Here is a 19,165-nt window from a genome sequence, read left to right on the forward strand (position 1 = left end):
CTTTCTTGCTGTCCCTCTCATACTTAATCCAAAGTATACTTTATTAATTTTTCTTGTGAATTTTACCCTTTGTATCATGTTGATTTATGAATGTTTGCATGTGTTTTCTGGATTTTTATGAGCAAATAAATTGAAATTGAAAAAAATTGATGATATAACTGCTCTATGCACTCCCAAAGGACTGTGGATGTACCTGTCTTCACCTTTGGCAACTGTAGTGCTCAGTGCACTCAAAGTCTAAATCCTACCTGTTACTCATGCACTACACCTGGGTCTAGTGAGGTAAATGTAGATCAATGTCTTGCAAAAGGATGTTAGTGCGATGGCACAGAATTGAACCATGTATCTTCTGGTGACCGATCCATTAGACCTGAGGGTGTTTCACAAAGACTAAGATCGACTTTAAGTTGGACCTAACTATGGCAGGCCATTCATGCCACTGCTTGGTTGCTCTCACAATTGGTCTCTCAATTTTGATCTTTAGATAATATTTTTTCCTTCAATAATGAATTATCAAAAATATTAATTCTGTAGATTTGCGACCATGATTTGTACATCTCTTGAGAAACCAATGCCAGTAAACGGTAAGAGCACATTGGTATGAATGGCCTTCCATATTCAAGTCCAACTTAAAGTTGATCTTAGTCTTTATGACACCTCTATGGAGATGCACTTGACTCAAAATGTGAAGGTCTTGTGTTCAAGCTCCAGGCACTATAATATCGTTTGGCAAAACCTTAATTTGAATTTGCCGCTCTCCACCCAAGGTGTTAAATGAGTACCTGGTAGGAAAGCATTCCTTGAATGCCAAAGTTGGTAGCCTAGCTGGAGCCAGGGTAATATTTGAATGCCTTGAGCACCTTGCATTGTGATTAAGTAAGATTGTAATTAAGCTCTTCTGCAGATCACACAACTATAAATAGTTTTAGCAGGTTCACTATACCACATCATTGTAGTCGAGATTGAAAGCTACATACATGTACAGGTAAATGCAATTCACTGTTAATTACTTACTTTTTCCCATTGTGATGACTTTAATAGAGAGACTGTTATATATTTTTTAATGAGAATTGAAAAAAAAAAGTTTTTCAATGGTGAAATGCATCGTAACGACATATTGAGATTCCTTCTCAACAGTGCTTGTATACTTTGAACAATAGAAATGAATTTTTTTCCTTTTTTTAAAATGGAAGTTGTTTAAATTAAAAGTGAATGTAGCCTAATATGGGTATTTTAGTTTGATCATTTAGAAGCAGCTAGCATGCACATCTCATATAACAAAGCCAAAGGTCTGCAGAATAAATTGCAAGCAATGTTGTATGTGTGTTTTAGCAAAAGTAAAGCGATGCCAATATGTACATTATGACAATCATACATGTATTATGTACAGTGTCAGTTATATTGAGCAAACACGGGTAGGATGAATGGGAAAAAGTGTTCTTTTTGTGCAGGAGAGATCAATTCCTGTTTTAAGGGACTCTTGTGTGATTTTATTTGACATGCAGTCATGTGATTCAGTCACATGTGTGTCATATGACATGTCATGTGACCTAATTACCTTGGGCCTGTTTGAACACAACATGCTTTCAGTAACTTGGATTTGACATAGATCCCAGCTAGAGTTATCTTGTCCATTAATTGCTCTGATGACTCTAGACTTTGCTCTATGGTTATAATATGAAAAGAAAAACATTTGCACTTCTGAATATACTGGTAGTACATATAATAAATAATATAAGGGTAAATTATAAGACATGTTTGATAATGAAACTTGCAAGGGGATTCAACTTTCTTTAAAAATTAGGAAAAACACTCAACTTGTTAGTTTCTAAAATGTAGTTTCTAAAACTTGTAGTTTCTAAAAATGAACTGATGACTTTCAAATCATTTTTTAAGAATTGTTAATATTTTACCTTTAAATATATAAAAATATAAAAAAAGAAGTATATTCCTAAATAGCTACTGCATAGATAATTAACACTATATTTCTGTAATGAATCATGTTTAAGCCAAAATATATTTATATTCAATATTGATAGAAATCTGGTTGTAGAACATTATGTATTTTTATAAAAATATTTGTACAGAGTTGTTTATATTCTCTGCCAGCATTTTTGCTGCATGCAGTCAGTCTTGTTACTTTTCTTCTTTTTTTTCTTTTTTTAATTTGGCCCATTATGTAACAAAAATGTATGGTGTTCCTACATGCAATCGCTCATAAGCTATTGGGCATTTTATATTCCCTTTGATTATTCTAGCTTAAACTTAGAAATGAACGAAAAAAGATTAGATTTTGCACCAACTGAGTATTTTTTTATACAGATTTTTACCTTTTTGTTTATTACACATTCTTATATGAACATACATGTACATTAGATTATTTTTATCCAAGCCATTTACATGTACCGTACATGGTGCTTTCACTTTTAAAATATGATCGCATATTATTACTTGTGCCTTTTGTAAGTGGTGCCTGTTTATAACAAAAACAAGTATTGTCAGTTTATCAATTTATACCATTTTGGTATTTTTTTTCACCTTCAAGTACTTCTTGTAATATAATGTATTTTGTATTTTATACACCATCATGCCAACCATTTCACTCCTTTTAAATATGAGAAGTATATTATTATATGATGTGTTTATTAATCATTTAATGGAAAGTGCATTCTCTTACAGTGCATCACAAAATGATTGTGTATTACAGACTAACATGTTTGCAAATCTATGTGCAGTAGAAATAGGTGGAAGAATGAAGTGCATTAATTAGTTTTCTGAAGTGCCATAGGTTTTCATGAAGCTCAGTCAGGGTATGTGCACGTGGTTCAACATTAGCAAAATCATGTTCATTAAATTCAGATTTATTTATTCTGATGTTGATGATAAATCTGTGCCATAATAATATATATATTCATGTATATTTAAGGATTGTGTGGTAGCTAATATTGACGTAAAATACACATAGTTTTGCTGTTATTGTATTTGTAAGCTTAGTTCCTGTAGAATTGTGAACATTTTCCACCATTTCTTTGATGTACATCTTAATTTCTCTTTGAATTCTTATTGAAGTGATATGGTGTGTACCTGTAAAGTATAGAGCGCATACAAAATATATACATAATGTACTCGTCCAGAGGGATTGGTTTGAATAGAAGAATTTATGTAAGAATGAAAATTGAGCTCAAAGACCCTATTTAAAGTGAAAAATGAAATAGGTGAATTATATATCATCAGAAAGCTTATAAGCCATAGATTACAATAATTTCAATGATATGCCATTTGAGTGTCTGTCAGAGGAGTATCAGCTCTCTGTTTAAGTGTCTGTCAGAGGAGTATCAGCTCTCTGTTTAAGTGTCTGTCAGAGGAGTATCAGCTCTCTGTTTAAGTGTCTGTCAGAGGAGTATCAGCTCTCTGTTTAAGTGTCTGTCAGAGGAGTATCAGCTCTCTGGTTAAGTGTCTGTCAGAGGAGTATCAGCTCTCTGAAAATTCAAATTCTAAAGCTTTGAAAATCAGGAAGTTGTCGACTTAAAAACTTGCTATCGACTTGATGACATCATCAAATGTGGAGTATGCATATTCACAATGACTTTGCATTAATAAAGCACGGCTAATCGCCTCAGCTTTAAATTAAAGGTTAACCGATCAGGTCCACATGTTATGTCGTCACTCAGAAAGTTCTCCATTTATATTAAGTTGTACACTGGGAGTGTCGTGGTCGAGTGGTTTAAGGCTCTTGACTGGAGATGCGAAGGTCGAGGGTTCGAATCCCGACACGGCACTAATATCCTTTGGCAAGATATTAACCTGCACTTGCTACTCTCCACCCAGGTGTCAAATGGGTACCCGGTAGGATGCGGCCGTCATTGTTGGTCAAACAGCTTGTGAGCGTCAAGTAACGCCCGGCTGGAATGCTCCCCAGGGAGTGGAGATTGTGCACACAGTGTGTGCGGGAGAGCACTGAATCCAATGACCGGGGTAATTGTAAAGCGCTTAGAGACATTTGTATTAAGCGCTATAAAAAAATTAAATATTATTATTATTCTTCAGATATAGTCTTTAAGTTCACCACAAATCTACGCTATGTCAATGTAACTTGGTAATGATAATGTTTGATTATGATATCTTAATTCTCTGCACTATGTTTCCTAGCCTAGAATTCACAATATAATATTAAGTTCTTGCAAAATGGTCAAGAAGATCTCACCAATAATGATTAAGTGCACTTATCAAATTTGACACAGAAAAACGTAGTTAAATTGCGCAAAAAGTCTGTACTATCTGTATATTATATTTTTTGAAAATATTATTTACATGTTGAGGAAATATGACAGATGTATCGCAAAGGTCCTTGTGTGTTATTTGATGTTTGATGTCTTGCCTTAATGTTTTAGTTTGATTTTGAGTATGGTTATTTTGACATGTTTCTGCCTGTAAATGTTATGTTTCTCATTAAAGATGATTTGTATTTTTTGGTTTAATTTTCCCTTTCCCCCTTTCTACAGGGCATTTGGAATTAATGTTTTGCTGGTTGACTTCACTATTACTGGTAGTTAATTGAAATTATATCATTATAAATGAATGGGACATACACTGGCAACATGGTTAAAATCAAAAGTAAAAGAAAGAGAACTTTGTTCAATATTTTCAGAATTACAGTGTACATGCTCAATGTATGATCTATTTCAAACAACCCTTGTGTTGACAATGCCCCCTTCCCCCCCCCCCCCAAAAAAAAAATGCAACATGTTTATAAATGTGTGTCTCCCTTTTGTATGTTAGTGTTATTATTATTTGTTTAACAAAACATTATTGCTCAAATGTCTTTGGCTTCATTGCAAGATATGTGCTACAAAAGACAGTGATTAAACAAACATTGATTTAAAAGGGAAGGGGGTGGATAATAAAACAGGAGGTAGGTTACAGTATATATTTTTTTTCTTCCATTTTCCGTCCATTACAATTTATATTTTTATGTTGTGCCTTTTGTGAAAATGCGATAATGATCAAGATCAATTAAAGATATATTTTGCACAGTTTCAATTAACAACTATCGACCTGTCTTGTAATTTATTTTACTACTATGTTGGTGAATGGGAATTTGGCATCGCCAAATAGCCAAGCATGTGAAAAGTTTGTGAAACAAACTGTTCTCATATGAGGGCATTTTTGTGTTGGAGAAAAAAGGCGGTTAGAGCTGGTGAATGCACATGGGGGGGGGGGGGGTGTTGGAGAGAAAACAGTGCCCCCAAAACTTTTTCAAGTACTCAAAAGTGCCCCTTTTTACATAGGAAAAGTGCCCCTATTACTTTTCACCTATGATAAGTGCCCCTTTTTCCTTCAAAAAGTTCCCATTTTGCAATGAGTATCCATTTTCTATTCTCACAAGTGCCATTTTTAATCTCTAGTAAATGCCTTTTTTCACTTTAAGTGACCTCTTCACATCTGATAATAACCCTATTCTAATTTGAGAGGTGCCCCTTTTCCTTTGTAAGAAGTGCCCCTTCCCCTTTTCATAAATACCCCCTTTTTAACATTGATAACACACCTTTAATTTTCACGAGTGCCCCTTTTCCTTTCAATAAATACCTCTTTTTAACTCCGATAAGCGCACCTTTTATTTTCACATATGCGCCTTGCCTTTACTCTTATAAGTGCCCTTTTTAAGTATAAGTACCCCCCATTTAAAAAAAAAAAACTCCTTCCCCTTCTCATAAATGCCCCTTTTCACCTATGAAAAGTGTCCCTTCTCGTTCTCGTAAGCACCCCTTTTCATCTCTGAGACGTGCTCCGTTTATTTTAACATGTGCCCCTTTTTCTTTTGAATAAGAGGGACTTCCCTTTTCTCTTGAAAGCCCCCTCAAATCTGATTGGTGCACCTTTTCTTTCAACAAATGCATATTTTTCCTTTATTAAGGTGCCCCTTTTCATTCTCATAAGTACCCCCTTTTCATATCTGCTCAGCGCCCCCTTTTTCAGTAAAGTGCGACAAGTTCCCCTTTTTACTTATATTACTTTCACTTTAAACAATGATACGTGCCCCCATTTCCTTTCCAATAAGGGAACTATACCCTTTTATAAATGCCCCTATCAAAATATGATGGGTATCCCATTTCCGTCAAAAAAAATGCCCATTAGCTATTCTCATAAGTGCCCTTTTTCATTCATGGTTAGTGCCTCTTTTCAGGTATAAGAAGTGTCCCATTTTCACTTTTGATAATTACGCTTTGTACTTTGGCACGTGCTCCTATTCTTTTCAAATAGGTGTCTCATCCCTTCGATAAGTGTCCCCTTTTCCTTTCATCATTAAACGTGCCCTTAATTTCAAGCGAATAAGAGCACTTCCCCCAAAGCTTGCTCGCTACACTCATTCGCATTTATAGATGATGTAATTATGTTACTGATCAAAGGTCTTTTCAGTCTTCCGTTATAAGAATGTGCTTATAACCCCATCAGGATAGGTTTTTTTTTATCTCTTTATAAGATGTAGGACAAATCTGAAGAAAAATTCATTACTTGATTCGCTCGCTCGCAAATGAATATGCAGACCATCACACCCAAAGTATGATGCTTAAGTATTATTTCGTATGATGTATATTTAAAAAATGAAAGCATCCACGATAATGTAATCACAAGTAGGGGGTATATACCAATGTCTAAAAATTATATATTCTCTCTTTGAGATTCTCATTTGTAGGTTCCATTTTTTCCCCAAAAAAAAATCCCTTGGGGGTGCCCCCCCCCCCCCCCCCCCGCTTTGGAAGTCGTTCCACCGCCCCTGGTCTTAACTATTAACACGTGATTTAAGTAGTTAGACCCGTCGTTAGTCAGATATGGAAATCGTTCATAATTTACTTTATCTGTTTTGTGGGTATTCAATAGTGCTCCAGTCGGTGAAGAACAACCGTTTGGTATGACTGAGATAAATTGTACATTTGCCGAAGTATTTGATATTATCCTAGAGCCTATTAATTTTCTTCCGACCATGTTTATATGTAAAAATGTTAAAAATACAGATAGCCAATTGAACTACCAACCATTACTTAGTCATCAAGTTAGGTTATGTCCATCCATAACGTCACACCACGAAAAAGAGGTAATGATTGCGATCATATATTTTGTAACGGTGATTGTCATATTGATTATCTTATCAATTATTGTATTGAATATAGAGTGAGGCACTATAAATCAGTGGAAAAGCAGTGCATTAAAAATTCTTCTTCTTTTTTTTAACCGAAAAAAACATCCACCAAGACGTACGTTTTCACTAGCTCTTTCATAGGAACCCTCATGTCTCCTTGACTTTTGAAAGTTTACCCACCGTAATTTCATCAAAATAGGTCGCAAGTTCACCATTGCCTATATAACACATGTACAACAAGTCGAACTTTGGACTCAATTTACCACGCGATTCTAAGGTTATAAGTCAAGCACACGAAGGATCAGAAGCATGAATTATCATAGATCAGTTCTGATTTGTTCATTATGTCCATTTTATCCATTTATATTTTGTTCACAACAGACAAGACGCGGCCCATCGTGTCCATCGGTTCATCTTGTAATGCATTATTGCCAATTAAAAAAAATATTGCCCGAATCTTAGAAACGCACTAACTCGTTCCTAATTGTCAAGGAGTTTGCACAAAAACGGAATATTAATATACGTATCAGGACAATTACCCCCTGGACATTGAAAGGGTGAATGGCAAGGCAGCGAAAAAAGATGTCCGCAAACCCTTGAATACTATCACCCCATATGACGACCTTGCTCTTTGGTATTTCATTCACCTCATTATAAATAACAGTGCCAACTCACTGAGTGGAACCAGGTTACACCACTTTTGTCAAAAATACTTGAATCACGATCAACACTAAATGTTCACCTTGTTTGAAATATTTGGATTTTCTATTACAAGTATCATCACAATTTGTGCATATAATAGCCTAGTATTTTGCAAATATACAACAAAACAAAAACAAGAACACCTCGATGATGGCTCAATGATAAGATCGACATTGTTTTAATACAGGAATTGCCAATAAGTACGCTGAATGTTAGTCTACACTCGATAGTTTGAAGACAGGCCGACCGGAAACAAACCAGAAATAGTGTGTTAACTCTCTAAAAAAAATGTTAAATCCATTAGTGTATTTAAATGCATGTATGAGCATGGAGTTGGTATGAGGATGTAGGCTAATAACTCCATGATATAACTTAAGGTTGTTTTATTTTCTGTTATTTATTTATTTCTGATATTTAGACAGGTTGACTCATTATCACCAATAATGGTGGTCTTCCATGAGGCCCTGTTAAACATAATTAGGTACATTATAGTTTAACAAATATATATGATATATAATAACAAAATCTTGAATATAAATTCATAACAGCAATAAACAATAAGTAAGAACGTGTACAAACATATACACAAAGTCTTTGGTATCCTCGTAAAAAAATGGTTTGTTTGTTTTGTTTTGCTTTGCTTTTTGTTCAAGAAAACGTTGTTGAATAATTATAATATTTTAATGAAACATTATAGCATAGACAGTAGTTAGTTTTTAAATCCGATGAAAAGTAACTATTAGCATATTTCGTTAAGTATTAGACCTTGAAAAAAGGCAACATATACTTGTGAGAGTTCAATTGTTATATACATGTTTACAACAAAATATATTACAGGATAGTAAATTACTGGATAATATGAAAAATTAATGCATGCAATCTAGTATAGCAATTGAAAGTACACTCTTAAATAACATTAAAAATTCAAATGTATTTATAGCTGATTTTACATTATAAGAAATCATTCTTTAAGTTTGAAAAAAGGAACGCGTGAACACATACCACACAAAAATGATAGTAAATAATTTGGGATAAAACACAACATGTATAATAATTTACTGTTCATAGACGATTTTTAAAATAATGAGCAATTTTCTAGGTGTAAACTTTTTTTTGACTCACACGGTATAATACACACATGTGCAATGTAAAAGTTCTTTTTCCTCATGAGTTTTAGATTTTCATGATGAACTTGGGCCATCTTCCTTTTAATGTGGTCAATTATTGAAATAATAAAGAATACATTAATTCACGGTTGAAGGCCTTTTTGCGCAACACATTATTCGTTTATTGGTTGGTATAAAAATTATCATGCATGATGATAGATGTACCACAATATTCTATATTCGTATTCATATTCATTATGTACTATATTCTGCATAATAATATAACCGCCCTTGGAACTACTACTAATGAAAATGATAACAATACTTGATGCTGATAATGATAATAATAATATTGATAATTGTAATATACGACACAAATCATACTAGCCTAGTAGTAATATAATAATCAGTCCTTAATTATTGTATTAAAGGGAGTGTATCATGGGAAATACTGGTTAACGCCATTTACGTCTTCTTTTGGACAACTGCACATAACCGAATGGTCTTGATTAACTGGGTCAGAGCGCGCTAGCGTTCGCGAAACAGACCAAAGTGCTCCTCACGCTTCGGTTTCGCGTATTTTGCCAGCACGTGAAAGCTGCGGTCGCGTCGTCCGTATACCCGCTTGGGCCCGGACGCGGCACAGATTGGGGCTTTTTTATAAAAATTTAAAAAAAGGGGGTCTTGATTTAACCCTAACCCTAACCCTTAACTTTCCTATAGGCTCAACACGCACCTATAACCCCAATCTGTGCCGCCGAAAAAATAACGCGGCCCACGTAGGGACACGGGAAAGACACATAGACTCCTCATGACACACTCCCTTTAAATTCGCTATGCGCTTCCAAATGACTTTGGATATTATTAACCTGGCATTAGTAAACAATTATTTTATCTAACATATTCAATTATTGAACCATTTTCACATTATCCTCTAACCTCTGATCAATATTGGTCGAACCCGCGAAGTATCTACTATTTAATTGTATCAACTATTATAATGATTATCCAAACCACTATTATAAAACTATTTCTATTTCAAGAGAAATGACCTGCAAATGTATGGATTCATAATTTTTTTTCTTCAAACATTTAAACCGTCAATCATTACATCAGTTCTGTTATTTCTGCACTTCGTTAACATAGATCTAAATTCTTTAAGTCGCCACCAATATACCAGCGAGTTTGACATAGTTCCTATGCTGAAGAAGATATTACCAATAAAAAGGTGTAATATCGAGGTATTCAACAACGCAATGACATATTCCACCCTATAAATCGATCGGAAAAATAATGTCGTGACGTATACAAATGCTATTGTGGCGAATACTTTTCTGTTTTCGAGTTTCCTCTGTTCTGAAAACTTGACACCAGGTGGGCCTTTGGAGACGGTAGTATAGACAAAGAGATAGAAGAGGCCAGTGATGAGTAGGAGCACGACGTCGGTGGAGACTGCGGAGATGTAGAAAGCGAATAGGTCTTTCATGATCCAGATGGGGTATGCTATTGGTATGCAAAGCAGCCATGTGGTGACGCAGGCAGCGATGATACGGGGTGTGGTAATGATGCCATGGGCACCAAACGGGTCCACCCGGATGGTAATGAATTGATGTACGGCGGCGAGAAGGATGTTGATCACAGAGACGAAGTCGGCTGAATATATAAAAAGTGTGGAGAAATAGCTTGCGGACCCAGTCTGCGAATGGATGGGAGAAGTGAGTTTAATCAAAGAATAATGATAATATAAATGAGGATAGTTATAATAATAATAATGGTAATGATGATAATAGTTGATAATATAATGATTATATACCTCACTTAAGAAATCAAGCCATCTGATTGGTCGAAATTGCAGTCGTGATTTTAGCCATTCCCGTAAAGAAACGAAAAATGCCAAAACCATTTAATAGTCCAAGAGTAAAATCCCGGCAAATTTCCAGTTACCGGGAAAATAATAAAATCTTGCTGCGATACCCGTTGGCCGTTTACGTGTTAAAATGTTCTTTGAGCGAGCGCGGAAATCATACAGAGTGTTTTTTGTCTGCGATTCCCTACTGATCGAAAATTTCAGTAATTTTTCGGGCGGTGATGAACAGACAGTTTATCAGATTTTCCGTGATGTTTTAACCAATCTTTACTCGATAAAAAGATAAGGTAAGAATTCTTGGTTGATTTTTGATTGAATTCGGCATATAAAAGGGATATCGACTGCTTTAATACTCTAGGACTGCATATATGGCTCTTCCTATACTGGCTCTCGGGAACCCAGGCGCGCCTCGGGGTGGTATAGCAGCGGAGGTAAATTTCCCTTGAGCGTATAAAAACAGCCAGTCCTCTCGTAGCAGTCGATATCTCTATATAATAAAGTTAATAATGATAATGGTAATACTAATAATGATAACAATAATATGAAAGACCATTCCGACCATAACGGCAGCTAGGTTCATGTTCGATACCAGAAGTAAGATTCAAGAGATGCGCTATTTCAAGGAGATTCGTTGTCTCCTCAGCTCTTCCGTCAGCTGCACGGCTCACAATCCGGTATGCTCCATCATTCAAGGTACACGTAATTGGTCTGTACGAAATGATGTTTCAGCAACAGTTAACCATTCGGTATATACGAATGATATCAAACTCTATGCACATAATGACGACAAGATTCATACATTAATAAGAGTTGTAAAACAACCCACCGAGAACATCAAGATGAGATTTGATACCGACAATTGCGCAACAATTACATTACTGCGAGGGGAAACGGCTGAAATGGGCAACATAACTGCCGCCGAATGGTAAAGCTTCAATCCAGGAGCTGAAAAATGAATCGACTATCTTGGTGTGAGAAAATGACAATTATCATCACCCACAACCGGGGTCGTCGCTAGACCTTTTTCAGAAGGGGGGGGGGGGGGGGTACTAGAGACCATAGATTACCGAGAAAAAAAATAGCCACCAATAACCGACAAATATATTAATGCCAATGTGTCAATGTCTATAAAATTAACCCTATAAACTCAGGGCCAGGAACTAAATTATTTTTCCGATTCCCCCTTTCCGCGCAAAGCGCGGAAGTTTTGATATTTCATTAAATTATTAGAGAAATAAGACGATTCGTTGTACCGTTCTCGACTCTTAATTCTAGTTTGAATTCAGTTTCCTCCCCTCCCGTGCGAAGCGAGAAAGCTTTGACGTTTCGTTAAATTATTAGAGAAAGAGACGATTCATTGTATCAACTCTTAATCATTGTCTGAATTTTCAATAATGTTTCATTGTCCGATAAAAAGTCACAGTTTGTAGGGGAAAAAAATTTGCCGGCCGACCGACATAATACATCTCACCGACTTCAAACTTCTGCATTGATATAGTACACGAGGATCGAGCAAGAATACCGACACAGCAACATTATCTATGCGTATCTTTCTTGCTCCCTCGACGTGGCGACTCCACCCAACATCCCCTCTCTCTCTCTCTTAGTCCCATCCTTCATCTTTATCTCAGGATCTTACCCCCCTCTCTCTCTCTCCTCTCTTTCATCCCCCTTTTTTCTTTTGTCTTCTTCTCTTTTCTTTTTGTTTTCCTTTATTTCTTTCTTTTCTTTCTTCTCCTTTCTCTTTTTCTTTTTTCTTTCTTTCTTCTCTTCTCTTTCCTTTCTTTCCTTTCTTTCCTTTCTTTTCCTTTTCTTTTATTCTTCTTTTCTTTCCCTTTCCCTCTCATTTTTCTTTCCCGCTTTGCTCATTTTTCCCGACAGCAACCCAATTTTAATATACCACCCCTCCTTTAGCGACGTCCGTGGCCACAACGCGCATGAAAATGATGACCGTAGTCAGAGTATACAGTGCGTATAAAAAGCGCAACCTACTTTGGTAGTTTCTAATTAAAGATTTATAAAATATGTGACCAGGCGCGCCGGAAGCAGTTTGGGATTTTTTTTTTTTTTTTTTTTGTGGGGGGGGGGGGGGGAAGGGGGGGATTCCAGGGGCTCACCTTTCATCACCACCACTCTGTTGAAAGATCAGATGAACGGATAAATAAGAGATCACTGTAGACAAGGTTCATGTATAAGTGGCCATCTTGAAAGTGCTTTATTCATGTATCCTTCCGCCAATCGCGGCCTCATTACGCACATTGATGTTGTTCATATAGTACCACAACATCCCCCTTCTTTCAATGACAAGTTGATAGTGCTCTCATTAACCAGTTATATCTTCCCTGCTCAATAGGCACTGTACATGACGGAAATTATCCACTAAAACAGTAACACAATTTAGAAATTTCAACAAGAGGAAACATTCCAAACATATTCTTTTTTTCTTTTTTTTGAGAAGCACAGTACTAAAAACTGTTCAACTAAAACTTACAAGTACCTTTCAACAAGAAAACAAATTTTAGAATGGTAAAATAGTGTCCTCCACTATAACAGGCATATTTTTGTCGCTGAATCGACATACTTGTATAATGTAATTCAACTTTTTATAATTTACATAACTTTTGCTGGAATAAACTAAAGTGATTCCATATTGCTTTCTGGCAAACAGTTATAAACAACATTTTCCTGTGAAAAAACGTTTTTCATCCCATTTCAATTAGGACTTAGCAATACGACAAATCAGCGTAACAAAACTATAATACCTGGTCATTTGTGTGGAGAGAAGAAATATCATGCACGAGCACGACATACAATTGTTAAATTCGGTTCTGTATACAGAAGAGATTTTCTGTTGAAAGATAGCCAATATTAAGCGTGGCAGTTATATAAAACATTTTGGTTATATACATGTATACTGATTAAGAAATTGAATCACCTGATGTCAAATATGAGGTTTTACTATCATCAATGTAATTCTACCGGGTATGCTAAATCATTAAACAAATAAAGTATAGTTGTTGTTTATCAATCTATTAATCGATGAAGTTTTTATTCTTGATAACGAGATGGGGGATTAACCTTGCGACCATATCTTGTGACATAGGCAAAAGAATCAGAACGAGGGATTGAACCATCGAAATCCTGTGTTCCTGCGGGTGTTGTGCAGTTGTCACCATCCTCTCTTGGAAGATGCTCTGTCCCTGGTGTGGGTGCTGTTGCCGTCTCTATTTGTATCGGCATCTCTCGCAGATGGGACCTGTTTCTCCTTAACACCCTGCCATTTGGTGTTGTCACTTCATATGATCTTGGTTCTGGGCAAACTCTTGAAACCTCAGCCGGCAGCCATGTATTGTCGTCTGGATGCAAAGTTCTGACTTTCTGGCCGACCTTCAGGAGGGACAGTACCCGACCGGCATGTCTGTCATGGTCGGTCTTCATCACATCCCGCCTTCGCTGGAGCTGGTCGTGGACATCGCTCATCTGTCTGTCATGATCATGGCGACCTGGAAGGGTTGTCTTCATTTGCCTCCCAAACATCATTTCGGCAGGAGATGGCAGGTCTGATTGAGGCGTTGCTCGAAGGTGGAGAAGTGCCTTTTGGACATCTTGTCCTGTCTGTTTGCACTTCTTAATCATCGACTTTATGGTGCGTACCATCCGCTCAGCTAGGCCATTGGAGCGCGGATATCTCGGCGATGAGGTGGTGTGCTTGATGTTCCATGACTCACACATGTCTTTGAAAGCTTTTCCAATGAACTGGGGTCCGTTATCAGATATAACTTCGGAGGGCACTCCCAGGAGGCTGAAGGTTTCTTTCATTACGGTAGCAACTGAAGCACTTGTGGTGCTGTGCATTTTCCTGATCACAGGGAACTTGGAATGATAGTCAGTAATGAGTAAGTATTCAGTTCCATCAAGAAAAAACAGGTCTGTGGCTACCTTTGTCCATGGCGTCATTGGAACTTCGTGCGGTTGTAGTGGTTCCCTTTGTTGCCGATCTTGGTTCTCCTGGCAAGCAGGGCAAGTCTTGACAAGGTTTTCAATATCCTTATTGATGCCTGGCCAGTATACCGTGTCCCTTGCTAGTCTACGAGTTCTCTCTATACCCATATGACTCGTGTGTAGCTGCTCCAGGATGTCTGATTGCAGTGTTGAAGGTATCAACACCTGTCTTCCTTTGAAGATAATGCCGTTGGCGACACCCAGTTCCTCTCGGTATGACCAGTGAATCCTTGAGCTGCTTGGAACCTGCTTAATCACGTCTGGCCATCCATCGTGAATAATTCTACTCAGCTGCTTCAAGTTCGGATCGCTTGCTGTCTCTCTCTGCAGCTGTGTCTGCTTCATAGGTGTGAAGCTTGCCAGATCATTGTCATGATTCTCTTCTAATTCCATGACTTCATCTACATGGAGCTCAACGATGACGTCTCCTCTCTTTCTGGGGTTTGGCAACCTACTGAGTGTGTCTGGTAATGTCATCTGACTTCCGGGCTTGTATAGGATATCACAATCATAGCCCTGTATTTTGACGAGAAGCCTCTGTAATCTTGGAGGCGCACTCCCCAGGGGCTTTCTACAGATCGTTTCGAGTGGTTTGTGGTCAGTGTAGACTGTGAACTGGTTACCAAACAGATATGAATGGAAACGTGTGATCCCAAAAACAAGTGCCAATGTCTCTCGCTCGATGTTTGAGTAGTTTGATTGTGCATCTGACAAACTCTTTGAGGCGAATGCGACTGGTCTTTCATTCTGAAGGAGGCAGGCTCCAAGTCCTTTGAGCGATGCATCTACCTCTAGTACTGTTGGGACACTGGGGTTATAGTACCGTAGACACTTTCCTTCTGAAATGTCTGATTTCAATCGTTGAAAGCATTCCTCATGGTCCTCCTGCCAGGTAAAGGGAACATCTTTCCTCAGAAGATCACGCAGTATTGCTGACTTTTCAGCATAGTTTGAGATGTATGGTGATAAATAGGTCATCATCCCTAACACTCGCTGGAGATCGTCCTTGTTCTGTGGTGTAGGCATTTCTCTGACATCCTCCAACTTGCTAGGATCTGGTTGTATGCCTTTGTCTGTGTACAGTGAACCAAAGAAATTGATGCTTCTCGCCTTGATCACACACTTTGTACTGTTGAACACCAGACCTTCTTTTTGTGCAACTCCCATCAGTCTCCAGAGATTATCATCATGCTCCTGTTCAGTCTTGCCAAATACAGCTATGTCGTCAGCTATACCTTCACAGCCTGGCGCCTGTGCAAGGATTGTGTCCATCCTTTGTTGAAAGATGTCTTGACTCACCGAAAGTCCAAATGGAAGTCTGCGAAAGCAATACCTTCCAAATGGTGATCTGAATGTAGTAAGCTCCTGCGATTCTTCGTCCAGGTGGACTGACCAATATCCTGCCTTTGCGTCCAATTTCGAGAAGTACTTGGCCTGTGAGAATGCAGGATTGAGCTCCTCTAGAGTTGGAATCTTGTGAGGGCATCTTTTCAGGTTTTGATTGAGCCTTTTGGGGTCAAGGCAGACTCGCAATGACCCATCCTTCTTCAGGGCTGTGGTGAGGGAACTGCACCAATCTGTGTGATGAGTAACTTTCCTAATGATGCCGTTACTTTCCATCTGATCCAGCTCTTTCTTGAGCTTGTCCCTCAGGTGGATGCTGCATTTTCGAGGCGCATCAATTGATGGAGTTGCATCCTTCTTCAAGTGCAACGTTGCCTTGCCACTGAAGTTCCCAATCTGGTCAAACTGGTCTGGGTAAGCCGCCTGTAGGTCTTTAGCTGACCTGATGGGAGGAAGATCATTTGGACTGTCCAGGCCCATCTGTTGTTCAACTGTGTGAATCGTAACAATCCCTAGCTTTCTGGAAGTAGGAAGTCCGACAATGACTGGTCCCTTTACGTCCGCAACATACCATGTTTGGTCTACGACCCAAGGCGACCCTTCATACATCATCGACATCATCAAGGTGCCTAAGCAGCGTAAAGGCGTTTCTCCGTAGGCAGATAGTCGCGTAGTAGTGGGACGGATAACATCTTTCCATCGAGCCCTGTACATGTCCTTCAGCGTCCGCAGTGGCAGAACATTACCGCTGGCTCCTGTGTCAACCTTTGCATTGAGGCGATGATGACCCCTCAGGTCTGGACATATGATGTTGATACTCGCATATGCTTCGGTCTCCTCCGAGTCAATAGAGTTTAGCGATATATGTATCATGTGGAATTCACGTTCCCCACTGTCCGGTTGGTTTGTGTCGTCCGGTCCAATTTCGTCAACCTTACGCTGGTTCCTGCTATGAAAGGATGTAGGCCTATACTGCCTGTTTCTGGGCTGTCTCTGCTGTGAGCTCCACCTGTCTTGTGATGGTGGACGTCTAGGAGGGATCTTCGGTTTGACCTGTTCTTTCGTCTTTCGACACATCTTCGCCCAGTGTCCTTTGACGCCACACGAATTGCACAGGTCCGCGAAGGCTGGACACCTCTTTGGAAGGTGTGAAAGACCACAGTTCCTGCATTTCTGCCTACTGTCGTGACTAACAGCATCAATGTTCCCACTTCCAATGGTGTGGAGCGTCTGCAGGCACTGTTTACCGACTTGAATGGCCTCATATTTGCGGCCTTCTTCAAGAAGCTTATCAATTGAGAACCCCTTTTCTTTGTCGAGTAGGTCTTTCTGAAATGACTCGAGTTGTGTAGACGAAATCACCAGCTCTATGAGTCTTTCACTCAATTCCCCCTCGGTGAATTTGCATTCCTTTGCCTTACTCCGACATCTATTGACGAACTCGTCGATCGTTTCTCCAGACATCTGCTTGTATCGCATTAATTCGAGCCGATGAATCCTGAAGTTCACTTTGACATTCAGTTGGCCTTCGATTAGGGCCCATAGCTTGCCTGGGTCCTTCTGATCCTCTACACTGAGGCTAGAGGCGTTTATCCTGCGTAACCCTTCGTTCCCAAGAGCTATCTTTATTTTTGTTGCCTGTTTTGTAGTATCAGTTATCTCATTATCGAGAAGGCAAAGTTCCATTCGCTGTTGAAATAACGTGAATTCTTCAGCGAGACCACACTGAGGGTCCCACTTCATCTCTGGATAGCGAGCCATGGTCCTGGTTTCTACAATGGGGTCTTGGACTACACAGGTAATTACATGTAATACATGAATTGTGACTTAAATCGACATGTAGGCCTACATAGCAATTAGCATTTACACTATAGACTAGATCTATATGTACAACTTCAAAATGTAGGTTCAAATGTATCAAAATATATCAAGTCTAGATCCATAGACAATTAGACCCCCTTGTGTAATTGGTCTAGCAAAGACAACTGGTCCTGGACCCGCTTTAAGGGGATACCACGGACCACTGTTTGGTCTATAGAGTATAGTACCAGTGGCAGTAGAGTCTACCACCACTAGATCTAGATTTAAGTTAGTAATAGTACATCAGCACTTCTACATACATGTAAGAGATATGTGTGTATCATTCACTTAATTAGGACAGGTCCACATGTAGAAATTGGACTTGTTAAGGTCTAAAGTAAACACATCTAGAAATCTAGACTAGGCCTAGTCCAGATCTAGACCAGGTCCAGTAATATAGAACAAGGTGAAAGTAGATTTTGATCAAATTACACCTAGTCATACTCATAGGGTGTCTGAACGATTTTTCAATTTTCAATTTGGGATCGTTTTTCACCATTTTTGTTTGATATTTGAATAAAAAATGTTATCAGAATAATACATTTCAAATTTCAAGTCTCACCGATGTTTCTATCAAAAGTTACAGCCCCTCCAACACGCTGGTATATTCATATCATTTTGGTCAAAATCGACGAAAAAGACGTCCACGCAGAGTGATGTTGTTTTGCTAAATTTAGCCAAACAGCTGTATCGCGCGATATGCAAGCGTATGCATATCGTACGCATGCTGCTAAGCCAATCCGCGACTTGCAGCTTGAGCTACGCTGTCTCCGAGACATGTGCGATTGACTAGTATGGTTGGCGTTCGTCGCACAATAAACCCGGAAGTGAATGCACGTTATAGTCAATGGCAATATCGCGGAGACAACGCACGTGTCTCCGCGATATTGCCATTGACTATAACGTGTATTCACTTCCGGGTTTATCGAGGGAATTGCCAACCATAATTTCAGTCACTATAATTTGGGGTTTCGTTCGTGCGCGGAGATGTTACGCGATGTAACCATGGTTTGGACTGAGCGGAGCGCACGCCTCCTAATTAGCTGATCCACCAAATAGCGAGAAGGGTATTTTTAAACTGTTATCAGTTGTGATCCCTGGGGGCTAGCGAAAATATAATCACATAGAATTGTTCCTTAGGACTGG

General features: G+C 38.5%; 1 protein-coding gene across 1 annotated transcript; it reads right to left on the minus strand.

The window, feature by feature from the left end:
• Nucleotides 1-10,103: 10,103 nt before the first annotated feature.
• On the minus strand, nt 10,104-17,920 carry LOC115925100. Its single transcript, XM_030988291.1, has 4 exons — nt 13,892-17,920; nt 13,305-13,310; nt 10,277-10,642; nt 10,104-10,148 (listed from the first exon to the last, which is right to left on the minus strand). The coding sequence occupies exons 1-4, from the start codon at nt 17,918-17,920 to the stop codon at nt 10,104-10,106; spliced, it is 4,446 nt and encodes a 1,481-aa protein (XP_030844151.1).
• Nucleotides 17,921-19,165: the final 1,245 nt, after the last annotated feature.

This window comes from Strongylocentrotus purpuratus, unplaced genomic scaffold (assembly GCF_000002235.5).
Source record: "Strongylocentrotus purpuratus isolate Spur 01 unplaced genomic scaffold, Spur_5.0 spur5_scaffold_17, whole genome shotgun sequence".
In the NCBI taxonomy this organism is placed as follows: domain Eukaryota; kingdom Metazoa; phylum Echinodermata; class Echinoidea; order Camarodonta; family Strongylocentrotidae; genus Strongylocentrotus; species Strongylocentrotus purpuratus.

Coding starts and splice junctions, on each gene's coding strand:
- LOC115925100 (XM_030988291.1), bottom strand. CDS start 17,920: ATGGCTCGCTATCCAGAGATGAAGTGGGACCCTCAGTGTGGTCTCGCT. Junction 10,149..10,276: donor GGAAACTCGAAAACAGAAAA/GTATTCGCCACA, acceptor TATCTTCTTCAG/CATAGGAACTATGTCAAACT.